The 19,690-nt window shown below is 34.6% G+C and overlaps 1 protein-coding gene and 1 pseudogene across 2 annotated transcripts in view; one reads left to right on the top strand and one right to left on the bottom strand.

Annotated features, from left to right (window-relative positions):
* Nucleotides 1-19,690, bottom strand: part of CPD (carboxypeptidase D) — a 71,203-nt gene that overhangs the window by 16,171 nt on the left and 35,342 nt on the right. For both annotated transcript variants that reach the window (XM_054573264.1, XM_054573265.1), the window contains exons 8-13: nt 12,734-12,843; nt 8,736-8,838; nt 8,124-8,266; nt 6,625-6,794; nt 4,788-5,111; nt 1,917-2,112 (exon numbers count right to left, since the gene is read on the bottom strand). In XM_054573264.1, coding sequence (XP_054429239.1) covers nt 1,917-2,112; nt 4,788-5,111; nt 6,625-6,794; nt 8,124-8,266; nt 8,736-8,838; nt 12,734-12,843 — 1,046 coding nt within the window. The remainder of the gene's footprint in view (nt 1-1,916; nt 2,113-4,787; nt 5,112-6,624; nt 6,795-8,123; nt 8,267-8,735; nt 8,839-12,733; nt 12,844-19,690) is intronic.
* LOC129070170 (geranylgeranyl transferase type-1 subunit beta-like) lies at nt 13,176-19,472 on the top strand (annotated as a pseudogene).

The raw sequence follows: 19,690 nt of genomic DNA, 5'->3' as shown, positions 1-19,690 counted from the left end.
TTGTGCTGAAATGGCCAAGCTGAGTAGCTGTAACAGAATACCTGCCCCACAAAGCCTGAAATATATACTGTGTGGCCCCTTATAGAAAAAGTTTGCCAACCACTGGCTTAACTCAATAATACTGATAAGGCTATTTGTCCAGATTAAAAACCAAAATGTATAATCGGACAAATATCAATGTATGTCTGGAAACAATGAGACAAAAGAGTTGAAATCAGTGTGTCAAAAAAAGTGAAATAGGATAGTTGTCTTACTCATATAATTTCTTTTCCAGAAAATTTACAGGCATCAATAACTACATATGTGGCATGAACTAATTTATTTTATACTCATCCTATATATTTCTAATAATAAGTTAGAATAAGTGATCCCTGGTTTATTTATTCTGTTAAAATAGTATTTAGATTGAAAATATTTGAGACCCTTTAATTAACTGATTCTTCAATCTCTCTTCTGGGGAGATTTCTTCCCTAAAATACTCATGCTTGGGCTTCACCACAGGTCTCTCTATGTGCATATTTTCTTTTACCTGTCAAATAATTCTGTCCCTTAGTTAAAAACAAATGACAATCTAAAGTGATCTAGTTCAAGCCCAATAAGGCCAGTGAGGCAAATTCTCATAAACCAGGAGTTTTGAAATTCCTAGGTGTTTCATCTAGGGCAGTCTTGCATAAGCATAATATATTGGTAGGCAGCAACTCTGCCCGAATATTAGAATAACCTAAGTAGCTTTTCAAGGAATATTGATGCCTCTGGGGGTGAGGCCCAGACATTGGTATTTTTAAAAACTTCCCAGATGTTGCTAATATGCAGCCAGGGTTGAGAACCACTGTCCCAGGTATTCTCCCATTTTAAAAACAAATAAAAAAAATGTCATTGAGATACTCCTTGCAACTCACAAGAAAGAGTTAATGGAATTTACTTTGCATAAGATTGTAAAATACTTTTTGATCAAGTCTGATATAAATTAACCTCATCTAATCCCACAGTTTCCTTCTGATCCTAATCAAGACATATATTCTTTCCAAATTTCTTTTAGGGGAGGCGGTACAGTATAACAAAACAGCACAGGCTTTAGAGTGAGATACACTTGGGTTTAATCCTAGTTTTATCACTTACTAGCTGTGTGACTTCATGTAATATCTCTTCAAATATCCCCGTCTCAGTTTTCGCATGTATAAAATGGAGATAACATAATTACAGGGTCAATGATTAAATTATGATGGCTGTAAAGTACTTATTATAGAACTTGGCAGGCAGTGGGTATTAAATAAATATTAGTTCCTTTCTCCTTCCCAAAGTTCTATATAGACAATGTGAATTAGTCAGTGTTCTAGAAGGATACATATTCTTTCCTTCTGTTCTCTAAGACAACACAGAACTAGGTTGCTTAACCCTAGGTGACTAAGCCTATGAATCAAAGTTCTTTTTTGTAGTCATTGATGGGTAAAGTAGACAATGTCATATTGCTTTTTCTAAAATCTCTAGTAGGTCAAGATATCCAATAATTTTGCATTTATTACATAAAAAAAACTATTTGTCTTTCACCTTATTTTTTACTACAGTATCCTAGTTATAGTAACTAGGAATAAAAGTCCCTTAAGTTAGAATGTAAAAAACTGTAAGAAAAGATTGGAAGGATAACCTGACTATTAAATAAGGAAGGAGAGGATTGAATGGAAATCTTTAATATTTTTCCTCTATGTCTCTTAATTGTATCAAAAAATATAATAGAAAGACAACTATTAACAATGAGTATATACAAAGATGATCCATTTTTAAGAGTAAAGTTTATAATGCACTAAAAGTGTCTCTGCATAAAATTGAAGAAATTAAATTTTCAAAATGGTGCCTTGATATCAATGTATCACTGAACTTTTCCTTTTAAAGCATGTCAAAACAGGCTATTCTCTTACTTGGGTAACAGCTGGATTCTTTTTGTAGTTTAGGCAGAGAAATTCTGCCAGAGCCAAAAGCAGTTCAGTTCCAACTGGAGCATTTCCGTGGATACCAGCAACAAAACGAATCTTTGGTTCTTCAGGCTCAGATATGTTGGGCTTATTGGATATTTCAAGGGACCAAATTTGACGATATTCAACACTCTGCCCCAAACTTTCAAAAACCAGAAACACAAATTCAGCAAGTAATCAAGCATTATTAATGTTAATGCTGACATAAATTTTTTTTTAAAAAAAGAAATAAAAACGAAACATGAAAAGTCTTAAAAAACCTTTAAAGAATATATCATCATGCCAAAAGACCTTAAGAAAATTAGTTTTCCTTGACCAAAGAGGAGTGGTGAAAGATTATGATTTAGTTTGGCATGCCTCCAAATTCAGCCATTCTCATATCATTTTCACAATAGTTGTCCTATCTTCTACAATCTACACTAAAATTTAGTTAACATATAAGGAGGGACCCAAAAAAACCTGGATTTTACTTATAAAAACTTGTGTATTTATTCTTACATGTTTAAACTTCAGTCACCTTCAAAGTACTCTCCATTTGATACAATACAACTATGGAGACATTTTTTCCACAGCTCAAAACAGTTTTTGAACTGGTTGATTTTGATGACTTTTAGTGCTTCTGCTGTTTTTTTGTTTCACCTCTTTCACAGTTGCAAAACCTTTCCCTTTGAGGACTTTTTTTTCATCCAAGGAAACAAAAAAACATTGCTTGGGGTGAGATCAGAGGAATAGGTAGGGGTGGGGCACAGGGGTCATGTTTTTTGGTCAAAAACTGCTCAACACTCAGCGTGGTGTGGGCAGGTGCACTTGGAAATCACCCATCATGAAATGGACAAACACACTGAAGCAGTCCTCAAAAAAAAAAAAAAAAGAATTCACTGAAGCTGAACACAGCCTCTCACAACAACGCTGGCTGGTACACTGATACAGATAGGTTCCTAGTACACTCACCTAGCTGGGGAAGCCTGTACTACAAGGGGTTCAACTCCAGAAGATAATTCTGTTTTATTTGGGGGCCACCCCCACTTAAATTTTTATTTTGGAAAAATATAAATATAGAAAAATATAGAGAATCTTTCTTTTAAATCCAAATTAATTTAGACACTTTAGACTTTACTATAAATGTGATACCAGTATCACAGTAAAAATGATTTAAAATGCTCTGCTTGCCCAAGAGCTCTGCTTTCTTTGATATAAAAGGGTATTTACAAGAATTAGAAAAAACATATTTACATTAAGTTGAGAAGAATTAATAGAATAGAAAAGGTATTGCTTTCTGATGATGCTATTCGATGATACTTAGCACCCATCTGTGGACCACCTAAAACTATCTTGTGTCCCACCAATGGCAGGTGTACATTTTGGGGGAAACATTAACTAAAAAGTCATCTTGAATTGGAAGGTTAAAAAAAAATTTAAATGAACAAAGTAAATGGATAGCAAAATAATTTCCTATTTTTTACTTTAAAATGGGTGCTATATGGCACTAAGATAAACAATATTAAAACCTAAACTGAGCAGAAACAGTCAAGAATAGTTTAGGAGGAAAGATAATTGGTATTGCCAATGTAGCTATCATTCTTTTCATCTATGAACATTATCAAGCAGTATTTGAAAAACTAAATTTGCTGGCAAAATTAAAAGGACCAATGATGAAAAACAAAGTAAAGAAGTAAAAAGCTAGATAATATTCATTAGGTATATAGTAGAGGACTGTAAGCTCAGGGAACCATGTAAAGGCCCTCTACAGGCAAACAATAGAAATCAACAAATCAAGTAATTTTGTTGTAACTGTGACAAGACCTAAAGAGGATTTATAATGAAACAGTGAAAGTGAGACAGGGAAGTCCCAGAAAGTGAAGATAAAGACTGTCTCAGCCATCAGTTTTACATAAGACATGTTGCACATTTTCCTGAGACTGTAAATCACATATGTCCCTAAAGCTTCAGGGAACAGCATCTGTTCAACTGTGGATACACATGAGCAGTGATTTTCAACCTATAAATATTACCTTATAAGGGAATAGACTCTTTGTAGCTGTGATTATATTAAGGAAGTGACTTTCAACCTTTTTCATCTCATGGCACACACAAATTACTAAAAATTCTGCGGCATACCAAAAAAGATATTTCTTGCCAATCTGATGAAAAATAGGTGTAATTTTTATTCATTTGCACCTAATGGCTATCGTTGGGTTGGCGGTTGTCATTTTCTTTTTTTATTTGACAGTCTAAGGGAAAAGAGGTCAGTGCTCCTGACTAAACAGTTAGGCACTGCATACTTTAAAAATTCTTGCAGCACACCAGTGTACCTCTTGTGGCACACCAATCGAAAATTGCTGGACTAGAGTATGGAAAGTGACAGCAACCAGGCTTCATTTTCTTATTTGAAAAAAATAATCATCCCTGATAGGTAAGCTCATAATTCCAAATTTGTCCCTTGCTCCCAGCAAAATAAAATAAACTAAGTAATATTTAGCCCGAACGTGAATCTGTAGCTAAGAAGTGAAAAGGTTTTTAAATCAGTCAAAGCAATCATTAGAAAGAATAATTTTATATTTCCTGTGGGCGTAAGATATATATTGTTAATCTAACAATAATTCTCCTCCAATGTTCCTCATAAAATTTCTAAGATTCATTCTTAGAAAGCTCTCCAAGCAAATAGGCTTCAAAATAAGTGATCTCCAATTCTCTATACATTCAGCTCCCAAATAAATTATCAGAACCACTCAACATAGCTTATGCTGAATGTAACTTCTTTAAAAAAAAAAAAAAGGAAAGACAGAAATAGCAAGGTGGTAAGAAGGTGAACCTTACTTGGTAAGATTTGTAATATGTGGATAGTTCATTACAAGTCCTCTCAGAAACTCTGATAAGTCTTTGTATGAATGGTACCGGTAAAGAGCCATATTTGGTGAGGAACGTAACATGAGGCCTTCCAAACCATTCTCAGCTGAAAGGTCTTTAATTAAAGCTTCAAACTCTTTAGTAGTTGGATCACTGGCATCATCAGTGTTGGTGCTATCTCCTTTTCCTTTCTTTGATTCATTGTTTGAATCTGTTGAAGATCGAACAAGTGTGAAGTTGACCTGAACTGCACCATCACTCTTTACGGTCACGTTCTTGGTAACTGGATTATACCTGTGATAAAGGAGACAGATCAGAGCCAAGCCTCCGCAGTGGAGTGCACAAGCCCTGGAGCAACAAAGGTGTGCAGGCGATATGTGAATCCTTGAGATAAACGTGGTGCATCTTCCTAAAAGAGTCAAATTTTTAACTTTGTGATAATTTAATGTTTGTTTTAAACATTAAACAAAGAACAGATATGGGTATGCTGTAAAACATACATGAATTTTTAAGATTAAATATATGACTTCAAAAACAAGTTTGTACTTGTAGTGGATACCCTCATGTCTCCTGGAATGTGAGTTCACTTGTCTGTTATCAGGATGTATGGTTGGAGAATTTTCAGAGGTACTAACTTAGGATATTATCTACTAAACACATTGTTCTTGCCCTGTTTTTCAGGTACCTTGCTTCTTTATAGTTTTATCCAATACTATGCCAAAAAGGAAGAAAAACAGGAAAGACCTAATTACCCCATCAAGTTACAGACCGCTAGATATTTGAAAATCATTTTTTTAAAAGGTAATGAAAACTATAAATGTTTTCATATACTTACCCTTACTTCAATGGTGTTCAAACTCTTCAGAAATAAGATAGCTAGCAGGGGAAGAGGGGATATCCTGTGGTAACATCTATACTTATCAAAATATGAAAAAGAAAACTACAAGAGGATAAAAATGATAAGTTTCAGATTAAACAGTCAGGCGGTCCAATTCTAAGCTGTTTGAAAGGAGGGGGAAATAAAGAAAATTAATTTTTTTCCAAGGAAATAAAAGTCATAAGTTAATTTTCTCTTTTTAAGTAACCTTTGTGGAAAGAAAACCTGTAAAAATGATAAAAATGGCCTTTCTTAGAGAATTTGCAATAAAGAAATTTCACTGAAGCAGTAAGGTATTAAATGTACAATAAAAATTGAGTGTCTACGAGAAACTATCTATTGGACAACATGACAGAAGTATGCAGCAGAACAGGAGTCTTTCTTCCCAACTAACAGGTACTTCTCAGAATAGTTATCAATAGGGAAGAGAATCACTATGGCTTCACATGTGGACAGGGGCAAGTGATCTGAGATGGGAGGGTAAAAGAGGCCACTGTCCAAGGTGCATAATTTCACAAATTCCCTACTTTTAATAGCTCATATACTCACTTTGCAACTAAAGGAGAGTCATGTGTAACCAGCTCTAAACTTCCCAGTATTAAACTCAAGGCTGCTTAGCCTCTTTTGTGATGTCTGGTAATAATTTTCCAGAATGGAATTGTTTTATTTCCAAACGCTCAATTTCTTTTTTCTTTTTTTAAAAAATATTTTCTTTCTTTATTTTTAGACAGAGGGGAAGGGAGGGAGAAAAACATCCACGTGTGGTTGCCTCTCGTGTGCCCATCACCAGGGACCTGGCCTGCAACCCAGGCATGTGTCCTGACGGGGCATTGAACAGGCAACCCTTTGGTTTGCAGGCTGGCACTCAATACACTGAGCCACACCAGCCAGGGCCCCAAGCGTGCACTTTCAAAGTATTCAGTCACTCACCCTCGAGCAGATGCTGTTATTTTATAAGTCCCTGGAACCAAGAGACGCCAGTAATCTCCATTTTTGTAAGTGGTCACCGGGTGATTTATTTCAGCAACACTAATGGTGGCATTTAATATACCCCTGCCATCTGTGGCATCTAGGACAAATCCTTTGACACCCTGATGAACCTGGATAAAGTACAAGGACACCAAGATCATCATCTAATAATTTTGGGAGCTCGTATCCAATATAATAGATTGTCAATAATGTAAACATGTGGAACAAATAGGAATTTAGGAGTTCAGAGTAAAGCTAAATGTAAATGCCTATTAAACAAAATATTTTAGTTTCTGAAAGGCTAATTTTTCATAGACTAGGTTTGTCTTTATCATAAATATTACAAAATATACTACTTTAGCACATCTGACAATCTCAGAATACAGGACATTCTACAAGAAAACTGGCTTGGCTTCTTTAGAGTAAAAATGTCATTAAAAAAATAGGACTGTTCTAGGTTAAAGAGAGCAAAAGATGTAATAACCAAATGCAATGCATAAAACTTGACTTAATCCTGGTTTTAAAATACAGCTATAAAAAGACATTTTGGGTACAAGAGGTGGAAATTTAAATATGGACTAGGTACTAGGTAATATTAGGGAATTAGTGTTAATTATCTTAGGTGAGATAATGGCATTTGAGGATGGCAAATAGGAGAATATAGCCTTATTTTTAGACGATGTATTCTGAAATATTTAGGTGTAAAATATCATAACAGCTATAATTTACATTTGAATAGTGTAGCAAAAATGTGTGTAATTTATAATAAAAAAACTTCAGTAAAATGTTAAAAACTGTTAAATCTAGGCAAAGGAATAGTAGTGTTTATTGTATTTGTCTTACAACGTTTCTGTATATTTAAAATTTTTTAGAATAAAATGTTTTTAAAAATATGCAAACTCAGAGCTTTTATGCCACTCCACTCAGTAAAAAAAAAAAAAAGTATAAATATATATATATATATATATAATATGCAGAAAAGTACTGGTACAAAGTATTAGTTACATTATCTTAATAATTAACCATTATTAGCATATTTCTTATAGTCTTTACCTATTGGCCACCACGCATATCCAAACAGAAGGAAATAAATCATTTCACACTAAACCACTGGCAAAAATAAAAAGAATAAAAACATTTATCCCATAGCCCATCTTGTTATCACTTGACAAATGCTTGTGTGTGTGTCCAATTGATGTTAGCCTTTTATTAAAGACAGGGTAAAAAGTGACCACTATCTATTAAGAGTAAAACATCACTGCATTGTTTAATCACTTTCAACTCTGTCCCATGCATACAAATTAAAGTCATTTCCATCCATGAATTTTCTAGATAAATGTACTAAAACATGAACAGACTAAACTGGAATTCAAAGGATATATTTTAAAATCACTGCATGAAAACCACATGTATCTTTTTGCTTTTGGGAGAAATCTTATACTTCGCTCCTGAGTAGTCACCTGTTTCATAAACTGGATTAGAGATCTTCGATTCTGTTCCCAAAATTTTGGCAGATCCTTTTCCAATGGGTATTTCACACAACCTAGTTCAATAGTCACTTCAAAGCAATTTGTTTGTAAATAGTTCCAGTCCTGCATGCCACCTAAAGGAAAAAAATTAAAATCATCCAATCTCAGAGCCCAAAAGGTAAGCAACTTTGTCAGTGAAAAACCAAATTCATCTTTTCTCAGCATTAGTTGAAAAACAATAATGTGTTCTTGTGAGAGCTGTTTGATGCTTGTGGTACAGGTAAAACATTTTTACTTTCATGGTCAAGGAGAATTCAAGTGCAGCTTACCCTTGTCTTATTAGCACATCTAAGGTTCTTTCTAACACAGCCAGAGGTAAAATAGAACACTTTTATCAAGATTTAGTACATTACTTTTTTTTTATTCAATGTGCATGAAATATAAAAATAGTTGAAAAGGTTATTTGAATATTTTAAACTATTTAAACAATATCTTTAAAAGAATAATTCTTCCTCAAAATTAAAAGATTAGTAACAAGCAGCATCATCCAGGGGAAGAGAAAATCTATTAAATTATATGATCTTAATATGAAAGAATGTTTACCTGGGACATTATACCAATTAGCCCCATTTGTTATTCCATGAGGAAAGTATTCATTAGGGTATATATTCTTGCAAGGTCTACCTTGAAACATCTGGGAATTTTCCTGAGGAAGGGAGAAAAAGAATCTTTATTTGTATTTGTTTGTGTCTACATCAAAAAGTACAGGAAGAATACGGAAAAATAAAAAAAGTAGTTAATAAGAGGGTGTATGTAGAGGTGGATAGGAGATGCAGGGAGCCATGGGAAGCAGTGAGGCTTTTCAATGCATAGTTTCCTATGCCACCTTAATTTGTTAATATATGACTATTATCTATTTTTTTAATCAAAATTAAATGTGCTCTGTAAAAAAAGGACTTTACTTCTTACAATTAAAGTAAATTTAAACTAATCCAATTCCTCTTACAGAAAGCAAGCCAGTTTGTATTAGTATTTTCATTTCATGTTTTCAAGAACCTTAAAATCCAGAAAAGATTATTCACATACAATGTGCATTAAGCAGCTTTCTCTGACTTCTAGCGGAACTAAGGCAGCCTCTCTATGCTTTGACTGCACTCTGTACCATTCTCTTATCCTGTTACAACTGGTTGCACCTTTTTTCTTCCCTAAGGAAAATATACTACTTCTCAAAACAGTCGTGTCTTTGTGTGCTCAACACCTAGCACAGTGTGTCGCACACAGTACATGTGCAGTGCCTTGTTCAATGAAGAAAAAAAAATTGCCTATTGGAATCTGGAGAAAGTTTATTTCTCACTAGAGTGGCAGGGGAAGCTTTAAAAGATGGTCAAAACTTCATTTCTCTCTTTTGGAAATATAAAAGTACAAAAAAGCATGAAGAGAAAAAAATAACCATGTCCCATTTCAATCCCTGAGAATTAATCATTTAACTTTAAAACATATAAATAGCTCCCTTTCATAAACTTAATATACCAATTACAGGCTTATGATACCACTGCTTTCTTATCAAGTAAAAATTGTTTTAGATTACTGTTATGCTCTCTTTCTTTCTGGTTTTTCCACTGAAGACTTGCCCATATCTTCTATGTCTCTGTCTCTCTCCATTTCCAACAGTATCTATACAGCTATCAATTTAACTATTTAGATATACTACTGTACTAATATGTATATTATAAACCTGCATAAAAATAAAAAATTTAAAGAACAAATTTTAAAATACACATTTCTAATATCTTCATTTAGTATAAATCCCACTCTGGACACCATAGTTCTAAGTAGTACTAACATTTCAACTTTATTCTTAGAGCAAAAAGAAACCAGTGAATATCTCTGAAGAAAGGGTGATATGTGATATATTCATGGCTCTAGGAAGTTTACTTTGCTAATAATGTTAAAAATGGACCAAAGCCGGGGACAAGCATCAGAGTCCTACCAAAAAACATCCAAGTGAGAGATAATGAGCACTGAAAAGGTTGTGGCAGTTTCATTTTACCATGTGCATTTTACTATCTCCCTTATTTCTCACTGCTCTACTTTGGTAATTTTTTTAAAAATCTAATTAACATTTTAAAAGCAAACATTTTGATAACAGAAGACTGAAGGTGAGAATGTAGGGTCCAGTCTCAGGCCATACATAAAGAGTCTAAACGTTATATACCAAGAGGTTAAATAACTGATGACCTCTAGGTTTCTTTTTCCTTTTTGTTTTCCTATATTTTCTAATCTTTTCACAGTAACTTTCATTATATGAAACAATTTTTTAAAGAGACATTGACCTAGTGGTGACAGGTAAAGAAACTGGATGTAGCTGCCAAGACAGTAAAAATGGCAAAGGACATATTATGAAAGGGGGAAAAAAGTAAAAGACATGGTATTGAGCCAATAAGCAAGAAAAAAGCAGAGCTCTCTACTACACAATGAAAAAGAAATCAAGTGGAGAAGATAATAGTGTCAGACTCTGTGGTCAAGAAAATAAAAAAAAAAACAGATTTCGTAACCTTGAGGGGGCACTACCACATAAAACAATGTAGGCAGATGTCGTCAAGAAACAGGCATGAGAAAACAATAATATACAGAGACAAATAGAGACTATTCACTTTACTTCTTCTCTTCTTTTGAACCAATTTTAGACTTGCAGAAAAGTTGCATAAATTCTACAGAGTTTTGTATACCCTTCGTCTGGCTTTCCCTAATGTTAGCATCTTATATAACCATAGTATAATTATCAAAATAAGAAAATTAACACTCGTATAATTCTACTTAATAGAATTCATTGAATTTCACTACACTTAAAATGCAATAGAAATTTTTAAAAAATCAGAGAATCCAGGCAAGCAGAAAGAAGAAATCTAGAGGTCATCAGGTTTAATATTCTGATACATAACTTTTAGACTTTTTTTGGCCTATATATGAACTGAGAATGGTTGCCCCACCCCTCTTACTCTTCTTTAGGTTCTCAAAATCTGTTTTAGACATAACTCACATACCACACAAGTCACCCATTTAAAGTGTATATACAACTTAGTGGTTTTTGGTATATTCAGTGAATTATGTGACCAGCACCACAGTAAATTTTAGGACATTTAGTCACCCTAAAAGAAACCCGTATCTGTTAGCAATCCCCAGTTTCACTCAACCTCTTCCCCATCCCTCCTTGCTGCTCAAGCCCTAAGCAACCACCCACCCATTTTCTTTCTCTATGGATTTGCCTATTCTGAACTTATACAAGTGTAATCATACAAAATGTGGTCTCTAATGGCTAGCTTCTTTCACTTAGCATAAGGTTTTCAAGGTTCATTTATATTGCAGCACATGAATGATTTTGGACTTCTAGTCTCTAAAACTGTAAGGCAATATATCTTTGTTGTCTTAGGCTACCCAGTTTGTGAACTTTGTTACAGTGGCCCTAAGAAACTAATAAAGTAGCCTTTGCAGCCAAAAAATTTTAATTCTGATGATGTCCAATGTATCTACTTATTGTGCTCTTGATGTCATATCTAGGAAGCTGTGGTCTAACTCAAGTTCATAAAATTTATTCCTCTATTTTTTAAAAAAAGTTTTACACTTTTAGCTTTTACATTTAGGTCTATGATCCATTTTGAAATACTTTTTGGGTATGTTGTGAGGAAGGGATCAAAATTCATTCTTTCGCATGTGAACACTCAGTTTTCCCATCACCATTTGTTGAAAATATTGTTCTTTCCCCATTAAATTGTCTTGGTGCCCATTATAAAAAAGAAAAAAAAAAACCAATGACCATTAATGTAAGAGTTTATTTCTGGACTCTCAGTTCTATTTTATTGATCTACATGTACACCCAGTATCACAGTACTTTAATTATCATAGCTTTGTAGTAAGTTCGAAACTGGGAAGTATAAGGCCTTTAACTCTTGTAATCTATTCCTTCTTTTGGAGATAATTTTGTCTTTTTCTTCTACTCCTTTCCTGAGTTCTATCAACTCTCCTTCATTTCTTCCTGTTTCTTTCTTTCTATTTTTATTTTTTAAATATCTGAGCCCATATGAGTGCAGCATTTTTCTTTTTTAGTTAATTAATATTGTGAATTAAACTGACTCATTTTCAAATGTTGAAACAGAAAGTAGTCATAGACTATATGTAAATGAATCGATATGGCTGTGTGTCAATAAAACCTTATTTGAAAAAACAGGTGGTAGGCTGGATTTGGCCCCAGAGCTGGAGTTTGTCCAACCTCATTTTAGACTACTTTACTAGTTTTATAACTTAAGTGCTTGTCAAATGAAATAAACTAGTATGCATATGTTCCAGGTACTGTGCTAAAAACCACAGATGGAAAGACAGTACCTGAGCTTAAAGGCTAATAGGGAAAAACATTCACTATGTTCAAACATGAAGTGGGAAACAGAAGAAAAATTAATAAGGTTGACTAAAAGGAATCGTGAAAGCCTTAACCTTCTAAGAGAAGAAAGCACCTGACTTGAGTCTTGCAGGACTTTGTTTCATTGCATTTTTTTTTAAATGACAGAATTAGTTGTATAGCATGCTATGTTTAAGCATAAGCCTACCTTGGAATAAGAAAGAGCTATTTGTTGAAACACAGCATCATCTGGTGATTTACTGTATGTGGCAAGCCCTTGTTCATCATCATCAAAAGGGTAGTTAACTACTAAAGAACCTACAAGGGAAAAGAGGAAAATGTATCATGTTATCTGTTTCCAGATGAATGAATCATTAACATAGTAAGCTTTTCACAATACTGTCAGAGACAGGAAACCAATACAATTTTCCAAAGCTAATTTCTTCTATTGAAATGGAAACGTTGCTCATTTCCTTAAAAGAAAATCAAAATAGATTAAGTAAAATATTAAATATTATGCATGACACATAAAGTTTAACTGGAAAGATCTTGGGAATTTACCTGAACTTATAGGTATAATTTACATAACAGAGCTGAAACTAGAAGAAAATAGGCTTAATTTAAACAATTTTATTTTTATAATACTTAGGATGAGAAAAATTGAGCAAAGTTTGATACTTTTTCAGCAAAATCCAGACATTTATAAGGCCATCAATCTTAAAATAACTTGGCTTCTTTCCTCAGCTGCCAGTAGGCACTGGCCCTCCTGAGGATGCTAAGGCTGCATCGGTGTAAGGCCCTCACTTTCAGGCTCCCCGGCAGCTCTCGCCCAGCACTCATCCAGGCCATGGCCTTGTACTAAGAGCTCACCTGCATCTGCTTTGCCCTCGGCCCTCATCTTGGCCCTCATCCTGCACAACAACGAGGTGACAGTCACGGAGGATAAGATCATTGCCCTCATTAAAGCAGCTAATGTAAATGTTGAACCTTTCTGGCCAGGCTTGTTTGCAAAGGCTCTGGCCAATGGCAACACTGGGAGCTTCATCAGCAATGTTAGGGGTGGATGGACCTGCCCCAACAGCTAACACTGCAGCAGCAAGAGGTCCTGTCCCTCCACCACTGCTGCCTCAGCTGAGAAGAAATGGAAGCAAAGAGAGAAAAATCTGCGGAGTCTGATGATGACATGGACTTTCATCTTTTTGACTAAACCTCTTTTGTAACACCTTTAATAAAAAGCCAAAAAAAAAAAAAAACCCAGAAAAAAAGAAGGGACTCATCTCATTTTGCAGATGTGGAGTCTAAAACAGAGAGGTTAAATGGGTTATATATGGAAAGCAGAGCCAGACCTGACCTACACTCAGAAAAAAAAAATGCTAAAAATATCTTATGCTCATATTAAAAATTAGTCAACTGGAGTAACGTCATATGATTTTTCATAACCTAAGGTAAATAAAATGATGCTTTAAGACATGTATAAAGGATATCAACTCCTCTCATGCTCCCCACAGGGCATAAAGCAGTTAGGGCGCTTCTCAGACAACAGCCCAGAGCTGCACATGCCCACTCCTCTGACACAGGATGGAATCCCTTTTTTTCTTATTTGTCACCTTGTTTTCTTTTGTCCATTGTCCATTTATCCTGCCTCTACTCAGCCATTCAGCTTTGCTCTTTTTTTTTCTTTTTAACATGCCACTTCATGAGAATGGAAGTGAAGGAACATATTCAACTTAAACTCAGATGAAGTAATCCTATGATAACAAATACCAGCAAACATTTATATATCTAAAAAAAAGTTCTTCAAGAAGCAAGTATGAAGAACCATGCTTATTCTATTCCGCCCAAATAGTCGTACCAACAATAAGTGTACTTTAACTTGTCTTCTGAAACAAACTTCTTAAAAATATTTAACTTCAGCCTGGACCTATGACCCATATCTAAAAATTCAAACCAAGGAGTGGGTGGGGCAGGGGAGAGCAACAGGGGAAAACTGGGACAACTGTAATAGAACAACAATAATAATAAATAAATAAATGCAAACAAAAAAAAATCAACATCAACTCCTACTCAGTATTGTCTTTCAAATGGCTAATTTTTGAAGGCCAAAAGAAAGGTCATGAAAGACTCAAAATACTTCTATGAAACAGTTTATTTTTAAACTGTTTAAAAGATAATTAATATCAAAACAGAAACATAAGTAATAAAAGAAAAAATAAATTTGACTTCATCATAATTAAGAACTTTTGTGTATCAAAGGTCATTATAAAGAAAGTCAAAATATAGTCCATAGAACGAGAGAAAATATTTTCAAATCAGCAATCTGATTAAGGTTATAGAAACCAGACTATATAAAGAACTATTACAAGTCAACAAAGACAAAAAACAGAAACAATTAAAAATAGGCAAAAAATTTGAACAAATACATCTCAAAGAAAAAGATACACAAATGGCCAACAAGCACACAAGGTGTTCAACATATTTAGTTAACAGGGAAATTCAAATCAAAACCATAATGAGATACCACTTTTCACCCACTAGAATGGCTATAATAAAATAAATAATAATAATAAGCATTGGTGAGGATGTGGAGAAACTGGAAGTCTTACACAGGCTGATTGGAATGTAAAATAGTTTAGTTACTCTGAAAATTAGTTTGGCAGTTCCTTGAAAAACCAAACATAAAATTACCCAAAAGAACTGAAAACAGGGATTCAAATAGATAATGTATGCCAATGTTTGCAGCACTATTAATCATAATACTAAAAACGCAGAAACAGCCTAAATTATCTGTAAATAGAAAAGTAAACAAATTGTGTTATATGCATGTGATGGAACCTTATTCAGCCATAAAAAGGAATGAAGTAATAATACATGCTACAAATACAAACAAACCTTGAAAACATTATGCAAAATGAAAGAAGACAGACAAAAAAAGGTCACATATTGTATGATTCCATTTCTGTGAAATATCCAAAATAGGCAAGTCCACAGAGCCAGAACACTGGTGATTGCCAGGGCTCACGGGAAGCGGGGGAATGGGTGAGGAGAGAAAAACACTGTGGAAATGGACAGAGATGGTGATTGCACAATATTGTGAATACACTAAAAATATTACTGAACTGCTCCCTTAACATGGTTAATTTTATGTTTTATGAATTTCATCTCAAAAAATTAGTATCAAAATTTACAAAAAGGAACATTACTTTTCTCTATCTTCTTTCAATATCCTTCTAAAGCGAAATCTTCTTTTGAATTTCTTTGCCAATAGTCCAAAAACCACTTAAAGACTTAAGATAAGAAAACAAAATATGCCATGGAAAGAAACATGTCTACATGATTGAAGATGAATCTCCCACCATGCCACATGTATACCACATGTATAAATTTGTAATTTTTTTCACTGGAATATAACTAATAGGTAAGTTTTCAGATTTAGCCAACATGCTATGTGATATATTCTGAAAATATTTTTAACAGCTCAATATAAAAAAATATTTTCTATCAAACATGGTATAAAATACATAAAATATTTTTAAAAATTATTTTGCCAACCAGGCTGTAACTTCGTAATTCCTATTTGGGTCTTTGAAAATCATCCATGATTACCAACTGTGGAAGTATTTTTTTTTTCTACAGGCAAGCTTTCAAAGCAATTTTTAGAGAATCTCAATTTACTTCTTAAATCTAAATATCCTAAGTATATACTGTCATTCTAAAATGGAATGACATTTTAGGATGGCATTAGGTTAACCTACATGCCACCAAGTCTCAGTTGTGGTACTTCTTCGAATATTCCAACAAATGTTGACATTACATTTCTCTCCCTTTGCCCCTGTTGTTAATACCTTCACTTAAAAAAAAAAACTTTACTGAGATATAATTCGCATACCATACAATTCATCCATTTAAAGTTTATAAGTCGATGTTATTTAGTATATTCACAGAGTTGTACAATCTTCTTCACTGCTATCTAATTATAGAACTGTTCATCACCCCCCCCCCCAAACTGTACCCATTAGCAGTCACTCCCCATTCTCTCCCACCATTATCCACAACTTTCTATCTCTGGGGATTTGCCTATTCTGAATATTTCATAAAGAATGTAATACACAAACCTAGGTACGGCAGCCACATGGGTGCTTGATCATGTGGCTTAGGAAACAGGAAAGCAAGATGTAGCAGCCATGTGGAACCCTCTCTCTTAATGGTTTCAAAGGATGCAGAAGGATTCCCCAGCTTGCCATGATGCAGTTTTAGATTAAGAATGCGAGCCTAGCCAAGCTACAGACTTCTATTTCCTTTTCCTGAGATACAGTATACCTGGCTGGCCTTGTTTGGCAAGGGGAGGCAGGACTGTGTGTGTGTATTTGTGGGTATTTTAAAGGAACTTTGAGATTTAACAGTGACATTCTGCCATTACTCTAAATCTGTATAACTTGTGGATAAATAGTTCCTTTCCTTTTTACCATACTCTGTCACTGAGAGCCACAGTTCATATCAGCGGCAGGCAAAGAACCACCATTGAGTAACAAGACCCCCAGGGGCAGGGGTTTGTTTCTGTAACACTATGAATTGAAAATGCTAGACTTTTTGAAGTATTTAATAATTAAATATGCAAAATTTTAAAATAGTGTATCATCAGGCGACTGATTTCTGGTATTTGTCTTCATACCCAGGAGCAAGTAAAATGAAAAACAGATCATTAAAAAACACTTATAAACAGATAATAATATGACTTTAAAGCATGGTTTCTCAACCTCAGCCCTATTGACATTTTGTGCCAGATACCTCTTTATTTAATGGGGTTGAGCTGTGCATCCTAGGACAGTTAGCAGCATCCCTGGCCTTTACCAACTAGATGAAGCAACCTTCCCAATTTGTGACAATCAAAAACGTCTTTAGAATGTTTGAGTGTCCCAAGTGCCTTAGGACGACTGCCTTAGGGCTTTAAGCCTTAATCCTCTTTTAGAATCTCCATTAAAAAAGTTAAAGAATGTCTCACAGGGCTCTGCTGTAAGATTTTAGACCAGACAATTTGAAGTATTCATTTATCCATACCAGTCATAGGAATTACTAGAATGTGGAAATGGGATAACCATGCTCAACTAAACAACATTCTGGAATGGATCTCAGAATGAAGCATAACAAGCTCTTTATGTGAAAAGCAACCACTGAGGCTGACAATTGCATTTTTTGCACTCTCTGGGCTGGATATGTTGGATTCCTTAGATATGGCAAGCAAAGAGGATACTCCCTGCAGGTCCTTCCCACAGAAGACAGTGAGGATCAAATCTAAATCACTGTGGTTTCTGAGGCTCTTCATACCTGGGTATTCCATTCAATCCATCAAAGAATCCTAGAAGAGCTCATTCTTATGACAGCGGCCACATAGCAATGACCCACTGGCCTTTCATGTTTAGTTATTCTTGGAGACGACCTAAGCCGAGTAAATAAAGAAGCTTGCTTAGCAGGCTTGAGAGCCCTTCAGCTGGAAGATCGAAGTTTTTGTGCAGTACCTGAAGGCAGTGAAAACGACATGTGATTTGTATACTGCACTTCCTGTATTTGCTATGTGTTGAACCACCGGTTTCGCATGGACATAAAAAAAGCCATCAACTATATTAGAAGAATATGTCCTATGACAGTGGGTTGCCACAGGGAGCTGGACTCGAATCTTATGGAGGGTCCACTTTTTGTGGCATTGCATCACTGTGTCTCATGGGTAAAGTACAAGTTTTTTCAGAAAAAGAATGGAACAAGATAAAGAGGTGGTGTATAATGAGGAAACAAAATGGTTATCACGGAAGACCAACTAAACCTGTAGACACCTGTTATTCTTTTTGGGTGGGGGCAACTCTAGAGATGCTTTGCATGCATACTTTGGGCTTTGTGGCCTATCATTGATGGAGGAACATGGAATTTGTAAAGTCCATCCTGCCCTGAATGTAAGCATGTAGACTTCTGAACGCCTTCATGATCTCCATCAGAGCTGGCGAGCCAAGGACTCAAAACAGTGCTCAGAGAATGTACGTTATCTCCACCTGACTGACCTTAGGTTGGGGTGGGGGTGGGATTTGTAGCATAGCTGTAGCTCAAGGTTAAAAGCCATGTATAACCAAGTGTGCTCTTTTTTTAAGAGGTAGAGTATTACAATCAAATCTTGTGCTGCTGTCAATTTGGGTATGGTCTTGAGCCAGAATTTATAGTGGGTTTCAAGAAAATCTTTGAAATTTGAACTAGAGTGGACTCTTTTGTGCTTCTTAAATGGTTATACTATATTTCTAAGAAGTTCTTTTGAGGAAAATTAACTGTATATATGTAGGTTATCTTTTTTAAAACTCTCCCTTACAAATTGTATTATATTATAAATTGGACACAAATCTTCAAACAAATTTACAGTTCACAAAGCAGTGATAATCTTTAGGTGTATACTTAGTGATCATTTTAAAAGCCTGAGTGCTGGGGGTGGAAAATTGCTTTAATGAATTAAGTATCTGGGATTATTCTTTGAAAACAAATGATCCTGTAATTTAAAAACAAAAGTAATCATACAATATACAGTTTCTTATGACTGGCTTCTATCTAACTCAGCATGTTTTCACAGTTCATCTATGTGCATACTTCATTCCTTTCATGTCCAAATAATATTCAACCATAATGGTATACCACATTTGATTTATCCAATCATCAGCTGATGGATATTTGGGTTGTTTATCCTTTGTGATTACTATAAATAATGCTACTATGAACATTCATATACGAGCCTATTCAGAGCTAGCTTTTCAGTTCTTTGGGTATTGACACTGTTACTCTTATTCATATAACCCTAGTTGGACATTGTGATAATTTTTCATCTTGACCTCTCATCCTATTCAACTGATCAATTCCTGCTGAATCACACGGAAGTGTATAAACTCAGATACTACATGAGAATGAGGTCATTGTGCTGAAGTTAAATATATGTGGCAAGTAATAGGTAAGAAAATGTCAAAATTTAGACCTATATAAAAGAGTTTATTAAGCTTTAGGGAGAAATAGGACTAAACATTTAGAGCTGTTAGTGTTCAATTTTTATAAATGACAACAAGCATGTTATCAAATTCCCAGTGAGAGGGATAAATATAAAACACTTGAAGAACTAAGTGAGAGAGAGAAAAAAAGAGAGAGA

The sequence above is a fragment of the Pteronotus mesoamericanus genome, unplaced genomic scaffold (genome assembly GCF_021234165.1).
Source record: "Pteronotus mesoamericanus isolate MK-2021 breed Mesoamerican mustached bat unplaced genomic scaffold, CSHL_Meso_final contig_246, whole genome shotgun sequence".
NCBI classification, from domain to species: domain Eukaryota; kingdom Metazoa; phylum Chordata; class Mammalia; order Chiroptera; family Mormoopidae; genus Pteronotus; species Pteronotus mesoamericanus.
The sequence above is the reverse complement of the archived record's forward strand: the minus strand, read 5'-3'. Positions and strand labels throughout refer to the sequence as shown.